General features: G+C 39.9%; 1 protein-coding gene across 5 annotated transcripts in view; it reads right to left on the reverse strand.

Annotated features, from left to right (window-relative positions):
• Positions 1-586: 586 nt before the first annotated feature.
• Positions 587-24184, reverse strand: part of CLCN3 (chloride channel, voltage-sensitive 3) — an 82275-nt gene continuing 58677 nt past the window's right edge. For 2 of the 5 annotated variants that reach the window (XM_015416240.1, XM_015416242.1), the window contains exons 4-13: positions 18552-18739; positions 17199-17321; positions 16437-16643; positions 15530-15610; positions 14074-14619; positions 12603-12789; positions 10608-11006; positions 9644-9860; positions 5035-5110; positions 588-3588 (exon numbers count right to left, since the gene is read on the reverse strand). In XM_015416240.1, the coding sequence (XP_015271726.1) occupies positions 3430-3588; positions 5035-5110; positions 9644-9860; positions 10608-11006; positions 12603-12789; positions 14074-14619; positions 15530-15610; positions 16437-16643; positions 17199-17321; positions 18552-18739 (2183 nt within the window). In that variant the 3' untranslated portion in view covers positions 588-3429. Of the gene's footprint in view, positions 3589-5034; positions 5111-9643; positions 9861-10607; positions 11007-12602; positions 12790-14073; positions 14620-15529; positions 15611-16436; positions 16644-17198; positions 17322-18551; positions 18740-24184 lie in introns of all 5 variants that reach the window. The other 3 variants (XM_015416241.1, XM_015416243.1, XM_015416239.1) reach the window with 2 other exon arrangements.

Genomic DNA, 24184 nt, shown 5'->3' on the forward strand with positions numbered 1-24184 from the left:
TGCAGTGGTTCAGCTGTTCATGAATATGGTCTAACTGATTATGTGACGTGGCTGTTTGTTTGCTCTAATGGTTGAAATACAGGTTTGTATTTGTTTAAGCCTATGGCTGTGATGGTATTCCCCAGTTGTCTGAGGGGGAAGGAGTTATTTTTAAAGTGAATTTACAGCAGCTTGGAGGTGGCTTTCGGTATGACTGGGGATCAGAGGATAACCCCTCCCCTCTGGGATCAAAGTTTGCAGGCCCTGCCTACGGAAGGGGGAGGTGCTTTCCAGAAGTAAGGAGTCAAGGACTGCCCTACTCTGGACCATCGAGAAGGAAGTTTCATGGTAAGTGAATACAAATCTTCCATTTTCCTATTTAATTCAGTAAATCAAATACAAGAAAGTGTGGATTATTTTTTTTAACGGTGTCTCCTGCCTTTCTCCAGATGTTTCCCATATCCAAGGTATGATTACAGCAATAAAGAGTCAAACCAAAAGCATTATACACAATTTTTTAATGTTTTATGATGAACTCATTACAGTAATAGGATTTTATTTTACTGTAATGATATGCAACTCTACCACACGAGTATAAATAAAAACATTAAGATCAATGTTTAATACAACTCTAGGAAATATCACAGATTTAATAGATTATGCAGTCTTTATGAACAACAAAAAATGCTGACACTGTCCCTGCCCTCCCCCCATATCCTGTTCAACTCTTGAGTAAGGCGCTGCAAAGTATTACATTATCATTAGTGAATCTTTTTGTTATACAGCACAGGCACACTTATTTCAGTTCCTGAATCTAATGTATCATGACTAGCCGACATGTATTTTACGTGCTGGTAAAGAAAAATCTATATGAAATATTAAATGTGAAGACCTAACATTTAAATTCACTTTGTACTACAGTGGGCAGCTTGAGGGCAATGTGACTTCATGTGATTCCTGTTTTACCATTGGAGACTAAAATAGTCTAACTGGTGGGGAGCTTCAAACTGAACAGCTGGCTTTAAAAATTAGGACGTTACTCAGAGAAAATCTGGTTTAAAAACCACATGATTAGTAAATGATACTTCAGTTATTAGTAGACAATAAATAGAAACACCTCAAGTCCCATGAGGAGTTTCTACACATAGGCCAAATTCTACAAAGATAACACTGATTTAGACAAGTACCAAAAGGTCCCAAAATGAAGAGTATTCCAGATTTCCACCTAAGCAACAAAAAATGATTCCTACATACTTTAGTGGAAACAAATGAATAGGATGAGTTGTTGCCAAAAGCATTTTTAGCAACAATTCAATTGCTGTTTTGAGTTTGAAGTGAAACTAAACAGGAGTCTAAGCAAATTGAGCCATTAGGCAGTGCAGAAAAACCCATCAAAGAGTCTTGAACAGCTAGGGCCTAAACAATTGTCACTTTAAAAATCAAACCAGTATTTAGGCCACAGTTAAACAAGCACTTGCTTCTAATTATTAAAATATGGTTATGTACTCCTGCTGACTTCACTAAGAGGTCTTCTGGCATGTGTTTTCTTAAAACTTTTTGACATGACAGTGCCAGAGTGTTTTGCAATAAAGAAACAGGTTTTTAATTTGCTCCAGTCACAATCCTAAGAGATCACTGAATGTTGTGTACCCACATCACAGCATCTGGCTCCTGCTTTCTCAAACAGGTTTCCTGGGCTGTCTTGCAGAGTTTTGAAAACTCCTGAGTTTCAAGAAGAGTCTCATTAACTGGGAGCCAGTGCTTGGGAAAACCTACTCAATCCTCACTATGCATGCAGAGTTTACCATCTAGTCCCCCAAATAAGTATATAATGTTTATTGTTGGTATATAGCCAACAGAAATGCTCCCAACTGTTAAGAGATGAGATAGCTAACCATTACAAGACATCTATCATTCAGATCTATAAAACCGTCTCTCCAACTTCCAGTCTTAATATGGTTGACGCCACAGATGAAACATCTCAGGGCTGACATTTGGCTCTAACTGAATAAGTATTCAAAATTCAGAAATACATAATGGATCCAGGAAGCATGTTCCAAATTTTTCAAGTATTTGAATTTATACCTTGACTTTAAATCCCACACAAACTTTTTCAATTCAGTCTTTGAGATCAGCTACAACTGACTTATTGCTACATTTGAAAGCTCCTGTAAAGAAAAATCAAGCTATAAGAGTTACATAATAAAATGTTTTCAATCCTGCAGTGTTTATAGATGTATTCCAGTTCTTTGATTAGAAACAAATATTAAGGTTACAGCAATAGAAAGTTAGACTGAATTACAAAGAAATATTAAATTTTCCTTCTGCTGGAAAACTTTTGCCCAATCCTGCAGAAGGTTCTGAATTGTTGTACAAAAATCACATTATAAGGTAAAATTAACTGTGTGACAATTAACTACTTTGTATTTAGTACATTTTTAATCCATAAACATATAAATAAAATGGTAAAATCAATGTACATCCAGTGCAAGTTATTACATTTATTTTTTTCAGTGTCAGCAATGGAACACTTGTTGGAATGGGAAACAGAAAATGATCAGTCTTAATTTATTGGGAGGGGTAATCATTGGTGTTTAAGCATGCAGTTATCAGATACACATTTATATGGAGTTGTTCCAGTTCTTAGTAGAATAGCAGCATTTTCCTTACACTGCACAACAATGGTACATACCTTAGTGTTTTTAATAATACAAAAAAATTGCATAAGCCCAGGTCACATTATCATCTTGCAGAAGAAGCACTCCTCTTGAGATAGGTTTTTGGCCTTTTAAGTTGCAGCTCCTAAACTGCAGGATTTCGGACATGCTTCATACAAGCTATTACCTGTTCAATCTCTTTCTGTTGCAGTAGATCTAAACTGCCCCATGGATTTCATGATATACAAACACTAGGTTAAATGGCACAAGAAATAGTTCCTTCTTGTGATCAAACTCAGCAGGTCACAGTACATCTCAATATGAGAAACTATCATCAAAAGGGCACACCAATTCTAAAGAGGCTTTGTTACGGCTCAGGAGAGAGACAGAGAAATGAAAGCTCTTCTGGAATGTAAAGAGATGGTGTGGAATAACAATGCATTTCATGAGTTAACACAACAGTCTGTGGTAAAAAGGGCAAATTCTTGCAGTCTTCAAAAGATGGCTCAATTCAAAGTGATCCCTCCAGAAATGGGGACTAACAATGTCTTTGATACCAAAGTAGAAGGGTACATTGGAGCCTTCCATCTTCCCACTGCACTATCATGGCAGATCTAGTGGTTCAGAACGCATCCAGTGCAGGACTGCAGAAATCCACTCTCATCCCCTTTGTTACTGTGAGAAATTTCCTTTTTCTTTCTATCTGGACTTTCTTAAACCAACTTGTAAATCCTAGCGGTGTGCATTTCCAAAAATCCAGCTTTCTTTCTGTATCACAGAACAATGCCATTTGCTACAGTGTTGTGCTATTCAACAAATGAACCTCCTCTTCACTTTCCTCTCTCTCCTCGGTAACTGAATTCAGTTGAACATTATTGATGCGGGGTCTTGGTTTGCCGTCTGGGCCATATGACGGAGGATATCTTTTTTTGTTATGATGCCAAGGAGGCGCCTGGAAAAGAGACACACAGAAGATGGCTAATTAAATAGAAGGGCAAAAGGAAACAGACTAAATCTGTAGCCAAATCATTTTTGTTGACAGGAATAGAGTGCATTAAAACCTGATTTTCTTATTTGAAGCAATGCATTTTATTGTTATCAAATAACCATCATTTTGTTAAAAACGACAGCAATATCATGCTACTAAACACGATGGTCACTAAACTATTACCAAATTTCTTAATAATCCAAGTAAATAAATACTGAGCTGGTACTCATAGTTAATTTTTTTGCTGCTGATCATCATATGCCAACAAAAAAGTGACAAAGGAGGACAAAGCGGGGGGGGGGAGGTAAGGTGTGAATAAGTGATATTGATCCCACTATCAGAAGAAAGTATTGTTCAATCTAGCTAACCTCAAAATTGCTTGATAATTCAATTTTGAGGCTCTGCCCCAAATAACCTATTGGTTTGGGTGTCTTCATAAGAGCACATACAGATGCATTGGAATAGATGATCACAGGTTAATGTAATTTAAGTTTGAATATTCAGGGGGAGAGGGAAGAAAAAACATGTATTTATACTTTCCCCCCCAAAATTTGAAACAGTGCTCTTATGATCAAGGTATTATTTGCTAATAAGACTACACTGGTTCTATAGAAATATCAAGGATTGAAGGTGCCCTAAAAGGATATTATCACAAGAGAAGCAGACAACAAAGAATGAGCTGCTGACCTTGTTATTCTGGTTAGCAGTTTTCCTGTAATTTATTTATTTAAAGAGGATGCATGAAACAATTGTGAAGCAGCTAAGCTTGGAAGGTCAACTTCAACAGCAATTGCTGCAGAGCAACAACTACTATCTAAATGGCACATAATACAGAAAAACAGACAACTGACAAATTGGTATAATTATTGGTACTCTTAATTAGAACATAAATAGCTTTCTAACAGTCACTCTAGAAAAGTGACTTTCCAAATACATGGGAAAAGGATATGCAAAAATCTAATGCTTCAAGATGAATGTCCTAGTACAGATGTCAAAACTAAAATGAAGTTTGCAGCTTGATTGGCAGCTATTGTTAAAAGTCAAAAATGTAAAACCCACTAGTTTTGCAATGTGCTTACTTCACACAAAACATATCAGAAAGGAAAAAAATGATGTGCATGACACCTTTGGGAACAGCAGTACTTCTAAGTCTTCCTAACCCACTTGTTCTCACAACACTGTCTTTTAATTAACAGTATATTTTCAGCTCTGTCGCTTCATTTAGCATATTTTCTGCAAGTGGCTTTTATTCATGTTTCAAATTTACACTGACGTCTAAATGAAAAGCCTCTGTACTTGTAGATGAAGATTTGTTGTTCAGCTGTTGCAAGAGAACACTGAACAATTCACAAGTTTCATGCTTCCTGATGTCTAACGTGTCTAATGAGGAGATCTGATATATCTAATCACCAAGGGTTCGACGTGCTGCTTTAGTTGCTCGAGATGCTCTAAAATGTTCTTCTTTGTGATGATCCCCAAGACAATCCTGAAACAGATCATGTTATGCTAATAACTGTGTGTGAAATCAAACAAAAAAGATCCAATCACAATGAGAGAAGTTTAGAAAAAGTAAAATGAAAACATGGACTGCAGAAATGCTAATAATGAAAAGATTAACTGAAAAAGTGATTTGAAAATCAGTACCCTCTTTCTCTGGGATCTAAAAACCTATCTTGTAGCAGCTAGTGCAAAACACGTATTAAACTCAGAATAATATAGACACAAGTCAAATAACAGAGCTAGTTGTTTACCATTATTACAATCAATCTGATGTGAACACAGCTTTTTATAAATATCAGGAACTAACAATTTTGGCCCCCCTCTTGCTGCATTCCTGTTGTACGAGAAGATGGTAAAGCAAGGCCATGTGATGTCTGTACCATTTCCCCCCTTAACTATGCTAGTAAAAAAACAAGTTCTGCATCTAGAATAATTTGGCTGAATCAAAATTTGCATGTTATTTGCATTTCTCCCTTCCCCCCCAAAAAAAAACACGGGGTAATGGAAATAGTGACGGATGTGGGGAGAATGGGGAATCAAAATCCTGTTGGAATAGAGCTATGGGACAGTAGAAAAGGTGGATGGATTAGAAGTTGCATAGGATGCCAGAGTCCCATCTCTTGACTTCTGGAGAGCCTGTTTAACTTCTTTCTGAAGTCCTACATTTCACCAACATTACTTAATTTTAAACTTGAAAATAGAGATTTTCAAATGGGCCAGTCTGTACCAGATATGAAAGCCCATATTTATACAGCAGTTCCACAGTTGTAAGCAATAAAGTTTTTTGTAAAATTCTCTAGTCATATTCTTCATCTTTGGCAATGAAGAAAGTGCAAAATCAAGGACTAGAGTCTTTTCCAATTTAGAAACCATTTTAGAGACAAAGATTGTAGCTTTACTCATTGTGACTTATAACATCTATAGGTCTTTTTATAACAGACATTTTGTTGACTAGTGCTTTTAAACATCTACACATTTATACTAAAAAATTTATTGCCTCAGTTGTTCACTGCTTTTTCCTATATATACTAGGAAGCAGAACCCAACTGCCAGTCTCTATAAAATCCTATTGGTTTAGTGGTGGGGATATGCAAACATGCATCATTGTTTGGGGGTTTGCCCCCAAAAGTGAGAAGGGGAATCGAACCCAACAACTGTTAAAATGATCGAATTCAAAATAAGTTAACAATTTGAAGCAAGAAAAGAGAGACTCATTACAAAGCTGCAGGCTGACAAAGCAGGCAACATTTTTTCTAAAAACTTCACTTAAGTACTATGATATTTTTCTTCATAGTTAATACTGATTATTTTGGAAAATTAGAACCTTTAAAAATGTAGTACAGGGTAACGATGCATTTTAGCACACTATAGATTTTTGCACAATTTGTTTCACATATTATCAATGGCTTTAAATGATAGTCCCAAACCCAATGGATTTAACAGAAAGACCCCAACCCCGTCATCCTAAAGGAGAAAAAAGTAATTTCCTAGGATAATATCCTCAAGGATATTTTTAACAATATATATTTGGAAGCACAACTTTTTATTTAAAATGAGTCAATCATTAAAATAAAGTATAGTGCACACAACAATAGAGAGATAACTTTTAAAAGTGCCATATACACATAACAGTTTAACATTTCCTTTCGGTGGAAGGTATGAGTACTTATTCCTTAAACACTTTTTAAAAACGTAAATACAAGTAACATACTGCAAAACAGCAATATCAATTGCCTAAAGTCTAATATGCAATCTCAATTAAATAGTAATAATAAACTGAATTGGGGCACAGTGGCTCCAAAGAACACACTGGGAAGGCTCATACCTCTAAGTTATAAATTTCAGTGAAAGAAGAGGAGGAGAAGATCTACAATAGCATTATGTATAGACAGGAAAACTATGTTGAACACGGGCACTGTAAGTGGAACTGCATGTTACAAGGAATTTAGGAATGCTCCCAATCTTGAGCTTCCTATTAGGGTTGCCAGGTCCTACCTGGCAGCTGCCAGGGGAATCCCTCGTCCTCTCCGGGATCTTCTGCTGCACACATGAAGTGATGACATCACCCGGAACTGATGTCACCATGTCGCCAATGTTGGGGGGGGGGGCTCTCTGGTTTTTGGGCAAAACTCCATGTTTTGTAGCCTGATTTTACCATAGAGTTTTGCATACCTTCCGGGCCAATTGGGAGTGGGATTTCCCCGCCAGCCAGCTGGCCGGCAGCGAGGAAGCACCCTCACCCCCGGCGAGGGTCTAGCAATCCTACTTCCTATCCATGGTGTCTAGTACAACCTTTGCAAAGTCCTGACATCATTACAGAGTGTGTTTCCGACGCCAACAGCAACACTTGGACAGATGTGGACAGATCTCCTTATGATCAGAGAGAGGTACAGGATAATGACATCAGAGGACAGTGTACTCTATGACAGTGTATGGCAGCAGTAAAAAAAATCCCCTCCATATTGGGGATTATTAGGAAAGGGATGGAAAATAAAATAGCCAATATTGTAAAATCCCTTTATAGCTCTATGGTCATTTGGAATACTTTGTATAGTTCTGGTCACTATCACAAATTATACATTTATATACACATACACACACATACATATGAATTATACATATACACACACTGCAGAACTGGGAAAAGTGCAGAAGAGAAAATCAAGGGTGGGAAAAGACTACAGAGTCTGGGGCTTTTCATTCTAGAAAAAAGGGGGGGCACAATATTTATAACATTATGCATAGGGTGCAGAAGGTGAATTGAGAGACCATTTTCTTCCTCTGCTGTATATCAGAACTGAGAGGTATTCAATGAAGATGATCAGCAGTTGATACAGGATAGACAAAAGGAAGTACTTCTTTAATCAAAAAGTAATTAAATTGTGGAATTTACTGCCAGTGAATGTAGTGATGGCCACTAACAGACTGCTTTAAAAGGGGATTAGACAGACTCTTGGAGGATAGGTCCATCAGTGGCTACTAACCATGGTGCCCAAAGGTAACCTACATTCAGAAGCAGCAAACCTTGGAATACCAGTGTTTGGATGCAACACTGGGAAAGGTCTTGACCAATGCTCCCTCTAAGCTTGTGAGAAAAATTCTACTTTGTGAGCTACTGGCATTAAAGTTGTGAGCAAACTATTTGGCTGCTGCATAAATTAGCTTGCTCTGGGGCCATCCTTCCTGAGCGAAGACAAAAATGTGTGAGTTGGCGTCTAAAAACCTGTGAGCTAGCTCACACTCACTCAGCTTAGAGGGAACACTGGTCTTGATTTCTATGCTGTGTTTGTTGGACCTGTGAGAGCTAGTTTGGTGTAGTGGTTAAGAGCCGTGGACTCTAATCTGGAGAACTGGGTTTGATTCCCCGCTCCTCCACTTGAAGCCAGCTGGGTGACCTTGGGCTCTCAGCCCAAAAAATAAATCTAGCTCACCACAAAAAGAGCCAGAGTTTCAGGCTGCCAGACAATCTTTAATCTCCTGGCTATACTATACCCACTGCCATACGATAATTAATTAAGTTGGACCTCCATGACAAGTGGAAGGCCACTGTGTGAAAGAGGATGCTAGACTAGATGGACCACTAATATGATCCAACAGGGATTTTCTTGTGTTATAGGATCTCCATTTTTAGAAGCAGCTCCATGTTCTAATGTCCTGGCCCCACTAGTGGACCTCCTGATGGCACTGGTATTTCTGGCCACTGTGTGATACAGAGTGTTGGACTGGATGGGCCTTTGGCCTGATCCAACATTGGCATCTCTTATGTTCTTATGTTCCTTTTAATGTGCAGTTCCTTCCCACTCTTCAGGGTTTTTTTAAAAGGAAGGATGCCTAAGTAATTAAACGTCTTCAAAGGAGGAAGAAAATCATAAGATGGTCATTTGCACTTGCAGTAAGAGCAATATAATCACACAGATTATATTGTACAAATTATATGACACAAAGTCTTATAAAACCTATTGTCTCATGAGATTTCTTGCAAACCACTCTTATCTCTAAGACATCAATTAGGATGGACTGCTGTGTCTAAGAAAAATACTTATTGAAAAACTGGGAGCAGTTCAGTGGCACCATGGCCTCAACTGGAGGCAGTTGCACATATTAGCCCATCTCATATGATGTCCCCCCCGCCAACACTGGAGTAATTTGAAGGCATGTTCTCAATGTTTAATGCCTCTTAACGACGTTTAGCACATCTGCCCTTTTCTTTATGAGGGAAACCACTGAGTACAAGGATATTTTCTTCTGTTACAAAGCTGAACTAACCTGATGATTCCCAGGGCTTATATGGGGTTGTGTGACAGCAAGATAGGGGAAATGGTGACAGTAATACACAAAAGGAAGCATTCATCTGGAAAATAAAAAAATGTGGATTCCTGATCACCCAATTAGACCATGCTTAATGCTTTTAAACTATGTTTGGGTGCCAAAGTTCTGTCAGAGTAATTGGAAAGAGGTGGAAAAATAAGCACTCTCAAGGCTTTGTGGTATGAACAGCATTTCCCATTACTGGACTCACCCATTGTGTGTTACAAGGCACTGCCTCAAGCCCAGCTTGCGGAAAATATCCACCACTATCTCCATTGGAGTGTGATCCGTTACAGTAAAAGGGCTCATATCAAGAATGCTTCTAAGCTTCAATGGTCGAGGGCTTTCTGCTGGAAGTGATGGGGTATGTTGGGCAAAACAGACTCGGGAACTGCCAACAATGCCTTCTTGTTTCTTTCTGGCGCTTTCTTTTGCCAAGAAAGGAAAAGAAAAATAAGGGAAGGAAGTTGAATTCACACGTTAAAATCATGCAGCATACTTTCAAAAAAGATACAAGAAGCTACTAGATCTCCGAACAACTATACTTCAAGACTCATGTCACATTTGTGTTATGTAATATTCCTAAGATTTTAAATATGGATAAGATCGTGCAAACTACCAAATTATCAAATTTAGAAGTGCCACCTGCATTGTGGCATTCCAAGAAAAAGGGTAAAAGGATAGAATTAGTCATTATAGTACAATTGTCCAGATACATGAAAATTAATTCAAGGAATAACTTGATTTCCTATAAAACTCCAATGCCACAAATTACCATCACTTCTAGAACTTCATGATTTCCTTGAAAGATGCCTAAGATACCATCTGAATGTAGCAACTATGATTATTTTTTCTTAGCATTTTTCCCTGTTTCAGAGATCAATGCAGCATATAAGAATTAAGCTACGTTTTTCAGAAACTCATCCAATGTATTCTGCTTTAAAATGAGGTGGGCATATCCAATATACTCTATTTCAGTGCTCACAAGAACGAAGCTACAGTGGCACAATTTCATTTGTCTTTCAAAATGTCATTAAGACAAAGGACTCATGTGGCAGAGTGAGGTAACTTCTGCTACCCAGATACCATCATCCAACCCATATCTGCTATGGTTTCTTCAACATTAACTACTCTGAAGGGAATAATACAAATTCAGAAGACAGAAAAACAATTACCTATTGCAATAGTCAAATCTCTCCTTAGAGCAAAACCCACTAGTCTCTGGGACTCTTTTGACATTATAACTGGGAAACCATTATAGCTGGTTTCATTGATCAAATTTTCTATATCGTCCACTGTCATGTTATCTTGGGTTAACACAGCTAAGGGTGGGTCATTTCTTCGAGGCCTCATAACATCAGCAGCCAGCGTTGTATGGGTGAATTCTTCTTTTGCATCCAGGAAAGGATAACCATTTAGACGAATGTGCGCTTCATAAATACCTTCCCTGCCAAATGCATCTCCTACCCACTTGCTTGTCATTACTGCAGCCATGAGAGGCACAATGTATTCCAAGCCACCTGTTAACTCAAATACAATAACCACTAAAGAGACAGTCATCCTTGTTACACCACCTGAAAGGAAAGAGAAAAAACCTACTCATCAATATGCTCTTGTGAGATAATATATAAATGTGGTGGTCCCTGACCACTGAGATACTGCCAGGTGCCAACCACATAATAATTCCCAATCCACAAACTGGCTTTGTTTTTGAGAGTGATGACTTAAAATCTGTATAGTTCTTCCCTACATGGGGTATAGCAGTATTCCTTAAGTTCAAAGCATTCATTGTACCAATGTTAAGTTCGTAGATAACCTATGTTTGTGCTGATGCAAATTGTTCAGATTTTCATGTTCATGAATATGTTCATTGTTTAATTTAAATAAAAAAGTAATGGTAATATTATTGTTTAATTTGCTGGATACATATGATGAACAGCAGAATTTTAAAATACTAAAATCAAAACATAAAATAATACAGAAAGAGAAAATTTAAAAAAACCTCAACCAACCAACCAACAAATGACCTCATCAGCTGATAGCATGGCCAATGGGAAAAGTAAAAGTGTCCAATCTGAGCTGAATCTGGAGCATGTGTGCGATGGGGTCTGCTTCTCTCTTTCTATAAAAAGCTGCTGAGTGAGATCATCCATAGCTATGAAGTTGGTCATCATCAATAAGCTAACGACACTCAGTTCTATCTTTAAACAAAGCAGCTGGGAGCACCTATCTCTGAATAGGTGACTGGATGCTGTAGTCAAAGGTAAATAAGCTGAAACTGAATCTAGAGAAAATAGTGTTTATGCTGGTAAAACTCAAACATTTTGAAGGGGATGCATGTACCTAAGTTCAACATGGTCCTTCTTTCTCTCTTAGAACTCAGAAGAGTCTTTTCACCTATATGTTGCATAACTACTCACATCCTCCTAAAAAGGTCTGACCTTGCGAGGATGATCTTCAACTGGCTCTGCATTAACCTGCTTTCCCCAAGACATTTGGGTGCTGGTTTCTGTAACACTACCTTCAAAATGTCAACTGATTAGTTAAATTCTATCTCACTGTTTACACACTCAACAACTGATCAACCAGAAGCATCACAGCATTTCCACCATTAGTCAGTTTGTGTCACTGCTTTAGATTTGTGAGGCACATGAATTTGCCAACAGGATTAGGAACGAAAAAGGGTTTTCTTGTATCTTTGGAATGCTAAGAGAAGGACCTCAGAATTGACCTGAGAAGCAGCAGTGTACCCATCTTCAACATGATGAAAGCCAATGCCGGGGATAGCTAAATCTGTATTTACATTGTTTGCCAAAGACAGTACTAGAAAGTATCAAAAACAGTATGCAAGTTTGTGGTTACATATCCTGAAGTGTTAGTTTCCTTATTTTCAATTCTTAACTCATTTCAGATTCAGCTTTAATTTTTTAAAGTTCTACCATGCAACACCAGAAGTTATTTCTGACTTTTGTGCATATATGGGGAATGATGTGAAACAAATGCACACACAGAAGATGGCTACATTCAAAAATGACTAGTTCTTCTAATGCTGGTCACATCCATTCATGTAGTTTCTTCTTTTTCACTTAAACTCACTTACTTAAGCAACCTAAGAAGGTTTCTTAGCAACCAAAGAATTTCTTTTTGTTGCTGTGTTATAATTTAGTTACCTAAGCATGCAGCAGCACCAACCATAGCATAGAGGCCTGGTGTTATACAGTCTGCTCCAACTTCACACCACTCCTTGAAGATAAACCAGTCATGGTGATAATAAGCAAGCTGCTCCACAGCAATTCCCACAATTCTTCCAGCTATTGCTCCAATGGCCATACTAGGTATGAATAAGCCTGAGGGAACCTAACAAGAAAAAAGAAAGCCAAAGGAAATTGTAGCCTCACTGAAGGAATGCTTCACAAGCATTAACTTAAGCAATGTCTATCAATCGCATGACAGCATGAAAACTTGCAAAGCCGCAAGCCCACACAAGCTTTGCATCCTACTATCTTTTTTTCCTATTCTTCTTATGGGGAAGTAGCTAAAAAAGCATGAGAGGCTTTTCCCCCCAGCACTGTAGTTAACCAAGGCACTAGAATGTTCAAAAAACAGCACCAGCTTGCACACGAGAATGCCAGATGCAACACAGAAAGTTAATCTCCACTGCCATTTCTGGGTGGTGGCTAGGGGGAGAATGGGCCAATATGCCTGCAACAGGTACAGCGCCACTGCAACTATACCTTCACCTGCTTGCAGAAACCAGCAATATCATTGCTCCTCATCAGCACAAGCTACTGAAGAAGCATAGTTACACTAGCATTGCATGGATTTCCTCTCGCACCAATTCCTGGTGACAGTCAGTCAATACTACCCTATGTGACAGTTCCACCTACTCAGAGTCTTCTTGCTGCTGATGTGCAGCAGAGCAAGCCAGCCTACTAAGGCAGGGTGTGCTACACAGACTGCTGCAGCTGGAAACACTTGTTTTTTTTCAACAAAAATAAATCATGCATTTGAAAAGTTCTGTAAAGTCCATAGCTGAACTGACATTACATCAAATGTATGCTAAATATTCATTTACGTCCTTAAGCAGAATTCCTCCAGCAAAACCAGACTTGTGCAAGATGAAGCAATTTGTCAAGACCCAAACCAGTTTCTGCTCCCTATAACATCATTTGTCTTTAGACATTCAGCCATATTCATCCACTCACCTTCCCACTAATTCCTGTGATTTGGAACATGCTGCTTTAAGAGATGTCTTACTAAGCATTTTACGATTGCCAAGTGGAAATATGCCTGTCTCATTTGAATTCCTACACCAACTCTGGCCAAAGTGCAAAATTTCAAAGCAGTAAAGATCTTATCTTCTGAAGACTGACCTTCTAATCCCCTCATGATTTATTATGGAGGAGGTCACAGCAGTTTTCACTTGCCTACTGTGGAGTCTCTAATTAAAAAAAATGGGGAATTCACAGTGTACATATTCCTGACTAAATACCCAACAAGCAACCATTTGACTTCTGTCCAAAATTAAATCTGATGAATATTCTTTTGACTGCTGTACACAATATGTTGTACTTGAATAGGAGGAGTAGAGTGGGAAGGAGAAGAGCAATGACCAAAGAGTCATAATTTGTTGTATCTTACCTTGATTCCAAAGGTGAAGACTGTCATTATAATCTTAAATATAAGGGCTAAACACAGCTGCCATATAGCTGAATACACTCCAGTGCCTGCTGGACGGTCAGGAATATCATCAACTATTTTACTGACATTCATATCATTTCTGTAATCACAAAGGGAGGAAGATTCCAAGGGCCCACAGTCTGTAAAGAGTTCTTTAATAAGCTCACTGGTGTTGACTCTGGTGTAGGGGTTTGGGAAAGCAATGACAGCAGTTATTGCTGCTACAATAATGACTTCTAGTACTGGGTACTTTCCAAATTTTGTTGACTTGCGGCGGCGACACCAAGCAATGTTTGCACGGATGAAAAATGCTCCCCACAATCCACCAAACACTCCCAGAAGAATGAAGGGTAACAGTTCAAAAAGATACCATGGAGTATGGTATTCAACGTAAAAAAGGACTAGGCGGCTGTTACCAAAAGGATTGATGGACCTCAAAACAAATGCAGCAACCAAAGCAGCAAAGAATGATCTCCATAAGGTTTTCAGGGGAAAATAATAACTGACCTGCAAGAGACAAAAGAGGTCTATTTCACTATTTGCTTGCATTCTGCAATGCTTATATATGAGATAAGGACACTGCTCAACAGCAATTAACTAAAGCTGGTTAATATTTTTAAGACAGTTGGCTACAGTATCCCAAGTAGAAATTCTCAAGGAGATAATGAAACAGACACCACTCTATGAATTAAATACAAGACTATTTATGTTAAGATACTTGAAAATACAGCAACTCTTTAACAAACAAGGTAATGGCTGTACAGTACATGGATCCTGTTACTTGGCCAGTTCCCACAATCATAGCGAATTGAGCTCTGTGATAGTTTCATGACTTGCTGAGTTCATAAGCTGGTCACCACTCAACCAACATTTATCATTCCACTGGAGAAAAACTTTGTGGAGTCACACTAAATATGGAATGAATCAGAAGCATGATGTGCCAGACTCAGGCTAGACCTCCTCAACCCATGTATTTCTTCCAGCAATCAACTGCAAACTGCCCAATCAACTGCAAACCAAATACCACTAAAAATATTGCGCTTCACCAGTAACAGGAAAAATGGAGGCATTAATTGCACAGTAAGAAGCTTCTAACAATTTACGTACTATACCAGGACTAGATAAGATTTGCCTCTAGGTGATTAGACATGAACTTTTACAGAATTGGCAGATGAGTGCTTGCAGTGTGCCAAAAATAACACAGGTATGTGGGGTGGTAGCTTTGGTTCACTTATTTGCAAAGGTGAAACTGTACTAATCATTTACTACCAAATAATCATGGGGTTAGTACACATGGAATGAAACCATGCAATGCTTAAATCTGTATGGTATATGAAAGACTCAAGACCACGCAGGCCATGCACGAGGACAATAATAATGAAACAATATGTGTGTTTTAAGCACTGATTATAGATACCTCCTCTAGGCTGAAAAGAACTCCACCAATGGGGGCTCCAAACGCTACTGATACTCCTGCTGCCGATGCAGCTGATAATACCTGTTGAAAGGACAACGTTGCTTAAACTTTTTTCAGGCAGGTCATACATAAGAACAGCATTTTCTGTTCAAAAACATACTGCAAAGACTGGAATCTACAAAAATGCAGCAAAGCTGAATAACCAGCAAACTTCCTTCATGGCTAAAGAAACTTTCTTGCTAAGATTAGGAGACTGTGTGGGGGACAGCTGCTTTTTCCCAGGGCAGCAAAGCAGAACAGTCACAACTGGACCACGTTTAAAAATAAAAATAAAAAAATCCTGCAGTTAACTCTATATTTCAAAAGGTATAATGTCTTAGATTATTTAGGATATTTATATGCCACCGCTTAAAACAAATATAAAAAGAAGCCATTAAAAACCCCTCTCTCTCTCTCGCAATGCTGCTACTCTGCCCTGGTCATTTTCTACCCCTTCCAGCAGAAACAGGCAAAAAGCAGCACTGACTGGTGAGGGGTGGGCGGGGAGTGTACAAGAAACCTCAGGGAAAAGGAGAGGGGGAACAAGCCCTATTATCTCACCAAATGGGAGGAGAAGAAAAGATGTTTTTCTACACTGTATGATATGAAACAGAATACCACATATGCCCTAATGTAACTACTTGGGAAATCGTGCGCCTCACTTCTGAATTCCCTTTAATAGTACTTGCTGGGGGAAAAAAATCCTGCCTTGCTCTATAAAGACAGCAATTATTTTTTTACCGTTCTTCTAAAACACATGAATAGAATGTATTCATCTGAACATATTTTTAAATATAGGAATATACTGCTGCCTATTTAATCACACTATTGTAAGCGCAAATCATTTATAATTTTAAGAAGAACATACCTCTCTTTTTTTGGCTTCATTTGTACTATACTTCGGAAAGAGGTAAGAAAAGATATTGCCGCAGCAACAAGCAACGTGTACAAGAGGGCCTTCTTTTCCTAAACTCAAACCTGAGGCTACAGCCAAGACTAGAGTGATTGTTTTTATCATCAAGGTCCACTTGCCCAAGTATCCTCTAATTATGAAACCGCTCAATATGGTTTTGATCTAGAAAAGGAAAAAAACCCACATTTTAATTGCAGGGAAACCCATCTTCTAGTGTATAAATAGATAACACACAGTATATCATGGAACTGACATCATTGTTTTAACACAGCTGATTACAAATTATTTGAAGTCAGATTTATGCCTTAAATAGGAAACCTAATGCACTATTTCCTGGCTCATCTCACTTGACATCCAATTTCATTTTCCATGTCCTTTCTGCACTTGGATCTCATCCCTGGTTTTATCAGAGTTCGACTTGCGACACAATACCATGCATTTATCCCTGGTTATAATAGCATTCGTTTATCCCATGACAAGTGTGACTTCAATGTAATGTGGAAACAGAAAATACCACGAGATAATTACAGGGGTGAACTCAAGTGCAGTGTAGAATGTAAGTTCAGGGACAGGGCTGAACCAGGATTTAAGGTCTAGTGTGGAAAGGACCAATGTTAATATTTATAAAGCAACCACAGCATCATGCAATAACTTATATGCTACAACAGTTCTCCTTATGATATTTTCTTAAATATGGTTAAAGGTAACAAATCCTACCTCTGGAATCCCAGAGCCACATGCATAAGGAGCAAACACTTTCACGAGAGAAACTGCTAGGAAAGCAAAACTCAAGGCCCAGAAAATATACATGATATAGTTCATTATGTAGGAGCCTGGGCCCTAAAGTGAGAGAGAAAGAGGGAGGGAGGTAGAGGGAGGCCGTTAGCAAATTTTTATAGCAACCATGTGGATATTCTGCTGTACATTAAGAAACATTTACTCAAAAGTAAGACTTTTTCAGGTATGCCACCAAAAAACCTTAAATTGGCATATGTAATACAGTTATGTCCAGTAATTAAAGCAAACACCTCCCCCCCCAATATAGAATATTTTAGAGGGTCATTGTACATTCAAGGCCACCTTTTGAGGAGACACAGCAAAAAAAGATTTAAAGTCAAACAACTGAAGCACTGGGGAGGGAATTGGCTATGTAATTATTTTTTTAAAACCCTCTATAAGTGACAAAATAGATCACTTGCTGTACAAGACCATAGATCAGCACTCTTCTTCTAGAATACCTACAACACTGCACAAGTAATTGCCTCCTGGTACAAAACCACAACTAGTATTGTGCCAGTCTGCCAGGCCCTACCCAAAAAAGCATAAGAGCAGCAGTTAAGAACCTGCAAGGATTGTGGGGGAGAGTCAGGATCTTGCACAGTCTTACTTTATAAGAGAAAGGAGGTTGAACCCTAGGTTCTCCCTGGCTGAGAGTAGATGTTAGGTTTACAAACTAATACTTGGGATGCAGGGCACCATCTACCATGGGGTGCAAAGGAATTTCTCACCTGCCCCTTCCCTTCCCTCCCCAGCAAGCCACAAAGATGAGGGGACCCTCCAGAACCACAAGGGTCTGCCACTGGAAGGGAAATGGACACACACACATCAATGCATGCATGCATGCATGCACACATAGGCCTGTTGGGACCCTAACCACTATTTTTGCTGTTTTAACATTGAAATGTTTTGATATTTGCTGCCTTGGGGACCCTATTTGGGTGGAAAGGCGGCACAGAAATATTTGCTGTCTCATGGCTAAAACATTATTTAATTTCTAATCAGTGGCTCTGGTTATAGAGCTCCGCACTCTTATATTACACTTCTCCATGTCTTCTCTTTGTAGCTGCTATCTTTTAAGTATAATATTACTGACAATTTCACTCTTATGCACAACCACAAATCAAGTGAATGGGCAGATCAATCCATAAAACCAAGTAAATCAGTGTAATATGATAATGTAGTTAAGCCCTGAGACTTCATTGCATGGATGAAATAATTTCTCTTTTTCACCATTAGGTTACCAATCTCCCAAGTCACTACAATACTGCTTTGTTTAAAAACTATACTTACTTCTGCTTGACCAATTATGAGTTCTGCCCATGTTTTCCATAGTGGGCATTTGTCTCTTTCTTCAAATGTTGTCTCATTTGATGTCCAGCAGCACTGCTCGTGGTTAAACCACAGAGCACTGAGACAAATACCTTCCTTTAGGTCAGTCATCCAGTCTGCTGCAATATCTATCAAACCAGCCAATGCACCTGTTGTGTAAACAGTGTTGGGTTAGTACTTTCAGAGGCTATAAATATAACATCATGATCAATTCACAAAGTAGTAACATAATGCATTACTAGCTTACTTGGTAAAGCAATGCTCTTATGTAAATCAGATCATTTTTACCAAAATATCATTAAGGTAACTTAAGCGGCAACATTAATTCAGAAAGATATTTCTAACAAACAGCTTCATGTTATTAATCTGAGAATATTTCTTAAATTTAAAAAGGGATATAAAAATAGACATGGCTGTCAATGATAGTAAGTTCTTCTTGGTGCCAATATCAAAAGAAGAAGAAGAAGAAGAGAAGAAGAAATTGGATTTATACCCCGCCCTTCACTTGGAGTCTCAGAGGGGCTTACAAACTCCTTTCCCTTCCCCTCCCCACAACAGACATCCTGTGAGGTGGGTGGGGCTGAGAGAACTCTGACACAAACTGCTCTTTTTCAAGGACAGCTGTGCTAGAGCTTGTAACTGATCCAAGGTCACATCAGCAGGTGCAAGTGGAGGAGTGGGGAATCAAACCCGGTTCTCCCAGATTACAGTCCGCACACTTAACCACTACATCAAATAGTGGTTTATTTATTCCTTACTCAAATAGTGTCCAGGAATAAATAAATTGCACAACATTTTACAAACATTACATATCACATCAGATGACAATGGTACACATTTTCTTTAATCAGCTACAAAATTGTGGAGGAGGGATAGGTTATGCTGGAGATGGATAAACTACAACAGAACTGTGTCCTACAGTGAAGATTAAGTTATTAAGAATGTGAATGGGGTACAGAAAAATTAAAATTGTCTCATAAAATAGCATAAGCTACTGGTCAAAAAGCAGGATATAAATCTATAATTTTAATCCGTTTGTACTGGCATAAACTCACATTAAAGGAAAAAAATCAGCAGCTTCCATAGCACCATATCCAATTATTTACAGTTTAGAAGGGCAGATTTTCATGCATATAACCAGGCTTTAGACATCTCAGATAACCTAGGTCCTGTGTACCAAAGAGGATAACATTTCACTGTGATCTTTTGAAATGCTAGTACATGCATTTGCCTTCTAGACTGTAAAAACGGCTGTTGCCAAGGGCTCCTGACTCTCACAATATGCTGCCCATGTGATTAGATTACTTACATGAGTGAAAAACCAACCAACAGAAATGAGTGAACTAGACTTTAGAGCAGTGATACACACCCAGTGGCTCAGGAGACACCTGTGGCTTTTCTGAGTGTGGTTCCTCTGTGTAGCATTTGTGCCTGTTCCAGGAAAGTAGGCAAGGACTTTGCCCAGTGGTGCTTAAGGCTGACAAGTGGTTCACACCTTGAAAAAGCTGCTGCCAGAGGAACAACTAACCTGCAAGCCTCCCTGAGGTGCAAGCCTCATGCCAGAGATGGAAGTAAACATGGCTCTTTTGGTTAAAAGTAACTGCAAATGTGGCTCTCTGTGATCCACAAAGGGAGTACCACTTCAGAGTGACTGTATCAACATACTGTTCATTGAGCTTTTATGACTAGGGCTGTACAAGTGTGGGCCCATGAGACATGCAGAAGGGAATCCCACTCCCCCCCCCACACTTTCTTGCTGGGCCCAGCGTGGTTCTGCCACAGCTGCCACCAACTATAGTTTCTGGGCTTCGCTGGAACCAATGACCATGAAGGAGGTAGGTATTTTATTCTGGGGGGATTTGACCCCCCAATTAAAAAAAAAAGATTCCAGATTTTTCTGCACATTTGCAGGAAAATCTGTTTAGTGTTGATATGGCCCTGATCCATGGATTTAAATATCTACAGATGGGAGACACATGTTGCTATTAGATATATAGATGCTGGGGACACATATATCCTAATCCTCTGAAAGTAATATGCACATAAATTCATTTCTTGATTAGGAAGTATATGTGCAAAAGGATACTATCGGCATAGTTTCTGGGGGTTAATCATAGTTATACCTGATTTCCAAACAACGGATCAGAAACTACAAACCTAGCTACAATTAACTTTGAATTTTATTGGATTCATACAGATTTTTATTTTGTGGTTTGTATCAGAGTGAACCTCTAGCTTTTAGTTTTAAACAAAATGAAAACCGAGATGTATGAAAATCAATACATTAATAATTAGAATACCAACTGTAACCTTTTTCTCTTACATACAAAACTATGAACACTCAAGCTTTGTTCCAAAATGCCCTTTTAATTAAATAGAAGACTCTTCCAATTACACAAAGAATGAATATCGGTGTCACCCCCTGCAACAGGAATGACTCTTCAGATGGCACAATACGTTACAGCAGGAGGATGAAGGGGAGTGTCCTATGGTGTACATCCCATGGTGGGTTTTGTATGCAACCACAGTTACACCTTGCTTAAACCTGTGATTTCACATTTATTCAAAACTTCTGTGCACATGGCATTGTATAGCATCATACACATTAGCGTTTTCATAAATGCATTTTTTAATTAAGCACAATGGAATCTGAAACCAGACCCCCCCCCCCAAAAAAAAAAAAAACCTTTGGGAAGATTAGAAAGAAGTCTTAGTGTTCCCTGGGGTTTTGAACACTAATCACATTTCTTCTTTTTAAATTAAATCAGAATAAGATTAAAGTCAAGGTGTCTGGCTCAGGACATTAATCAACTCTGGCAAAAATTGAACAGTCATTCAATAGAATCCCAAAAGAAAAATTATCTGTCAGTTTTGAAACAATATATATTCTCTCACACAGAGACAGAGACACAAATTCCTGCAAGGTCTCTGATCACTGTGACTCAGATTATCCAACGCAGCAAAAGGAATGGTAAAAGCAGGTTGCTTACCAGTATCTGGTGATCTTCGAGTGGTCATCTGTGCATTCACACCCATGGGATCTAGTGCACACACGCTGGATCAATCGGTGCTGTAGCAAGCTCTTTTAATGGATTTTCGCGCCCAGTCCCTCAGGCATGCGAAGGAACCCCATCGCGCATGTCCAGAGGGGTAGACGTGGACATCCTGCCAGTTCCTACAAACTGCCGCAAATCAACCCCTAATAAAAATCTAGAAGCTGACAGCAGCGGGGAAGGAGGGCGGGTGGTGTGAATGCACAGATGACCACTCGAAGATCACCAGTTACTGGTAAGCAACCTGCTTATCTTCGATGTGGTCTCTGTGCTTCACACCCATGGGAGATTAGCAAGCAGTAGCCTACCTGGAGGAGGGTGCTGGCAGGTCGTTTACTGCGTAGCCGAAGACAGAATGTGACATCCCATGTTGGTATTGGTGTTCGTATGGACGTCTAGGGCGTAGTGCCTGATGAAGGTATTAGGCATGGCCCACGTAGCGGTTTTGCAAATGTCCGTCAGTGGCACTCCCTGGAGGAAGGCAGTGGAAGTCGCGAAAGCCCTGGTAGAATGAGCCCTAATAGGGCCAGGCAATGGCTGTTTGGCGATCTGGTAACACAGACGGATGAGACCCACAATCCACTTTGACAGGTGCTGGGCCATGATGCGAGTGCCCAGTCATGCTGACGCGTAAGAGACGAACAATTGTGAGTGTCGTCTAGTCGGGTGTGTTCTATTGAGGTAGAACAGGAGAGCTCATGTTGGATTTGGAAAGAAGTCAGGGAGGAAGACCTCCGCCTGCAGGTGGAACTCTGATACCACCTTCGGCAGGAAGGAGATGTCCGGGACGAGGCGGACTCCGTCTGGCAGAAATTATAGGTAAGGTGTATCGTGTCGGAAGCCAATATTTCTCCAACTTACCTTGCTGATGTGATAGCAATTAAAAAGGCCATTTTCCATGTGAGGAGTTTGAGGTCACATGTAGCAAGCGGCTCAAAGGGCTTCCGCGTGAGCTGGTGTAGAACTAGAGGAAGGTCCCAGGGAGCGACTGGAGTTTTGACAGGAGGATAGAGGTGTAACAAACCTTTTAAAAATCGTTTGAAAATCAGATGAGAAAACAAAGTGCATTCGTCAGCTGGAACATGGTAGGCCGAGAGAGCGGCCAAATAAACTCTTAACAATGAATGGGAAAGTCCCAAGTCAGCTAAGGAGAGGAGGAATCGGAAAACTCTTTCGAGACCCACTGAGGTGGCTCGAGGAGCGCCATCACCTAGGGAAGAACAGAACCTTCGTCATTTACCATCGTAAGACCTCCACCTACTAGTAGGCTTCCTGGAATTCAAGAGGACGTTCACTACGCGGGAGGAGAAGCCGTCAGTTTCAATTGTGGTATGTCGTGATGTAGGACCGGGGAGTCGGAGAGAAGGAGGAGGTCCTGAGCCGAAGGGAACTGATGGTATATCCCCTATGATAACTCGAGGACTGTTGAAAATCAAGGTTGTCTCAGCCACCATGGGGTTATTAAGATACAGTCCACGGCGTCTTTGAGTATTTTGCGGACCACTCTCAGAAGCAGAGGTAAGGGGGGGAACAGGTAAAGAAGTCTTGAGGACCAAGGGTAAAGGAGACCGTTTTCCCAGAGATTGTGGGTCCTTGCCTCCTCAACTGCAGAACAGAGGACACTTTTTGTTGTTTCTGTTTGCAAAGACATCGACTTGGGGAACTCCCCACTTTTGGAAGAGTGGGAGGAGGTATGTTGGGTTCATCCACCACTCGTGAAGGCTGAGTCCTGCTCGACTTAGATGGTCTGCCTGCATGTTCATGTGCCCGGGAATGTGAGTGGCTACGAGGAATATGTAGTTGGCGATGCAAAGCTCCCACAACTGAATGGCAAGGGTACAGAGTCGTAGGGAAACAGTGCCTCCCTGTCTGTTGACATAAGAGAGCGCTGTGGTGTTGTCTGTGAGGACTGTGACACATTTTCCCTTGATTAAAGGGAGGAAACTGGTGACAGCGTCTTGTATAGCCAGGAGTTCTAGGAAGTTTATGTGTCGCTTCCTCATCTCTGTGTTCCACTGGTCTCCAACAGAAAGGCCCATGGAGTGTGCACCACATCCCGTCAGGGAAGCATCTGTTGTAATGGTGACCTCGGGTGACGGAGGGTGGAAGGGCGCTCCCTGAAGGATATTCGAAGGGATAGTCCACCAAAGTAAAGACTCCTGTATGCTGGGAAGAGGGGATAGGACGACACTGTGTGCATTTTTCGACAGATCGTAGTTGCGAATAAACCAGAGCTGTAAAGGGCACATTTTGAGTCTTGCAAAGACGAGGACCGACGTCGTTGCAGCCATCAGGCCCAGCAGCCTCTGAATCTGGAAGGCAGTGATGGAGGGTTGGGTACGGACGACGGTGGCTAAGGAAATGATATCTGCTGCCCTGTCGTGGGGCAGGTAAGCCATGCATGTCTTTGAATCCAGTATTGCGCCGATGTACTGTATTCGCTGGACCGGACATAATTGAGACTTTTGTCAATTGACTCGCAGGCCCAGATCCTCCAATAGTGCTAGAGTCTCTGTGACATTGGAGATGAGGGCATTCCTG

The sequence above is a fragment of the Gekko japonicus genome, unplaced genomic scaffold (assembly GCF_001447785.1).
Source record: "Gekko japonicus isolate JY-2015 unplaced genomic scaffold, Gekko_japonicus_V1.1 scaffold593, whole genome shotgun sequence".
Classification (NCBI taxonomy): domain Eukaryota; kingdom Metazoa; phylum Chordata; class Lepidosauria; order Squamata; family Gekkonidae; genus Gekko; species Gekko japonicus.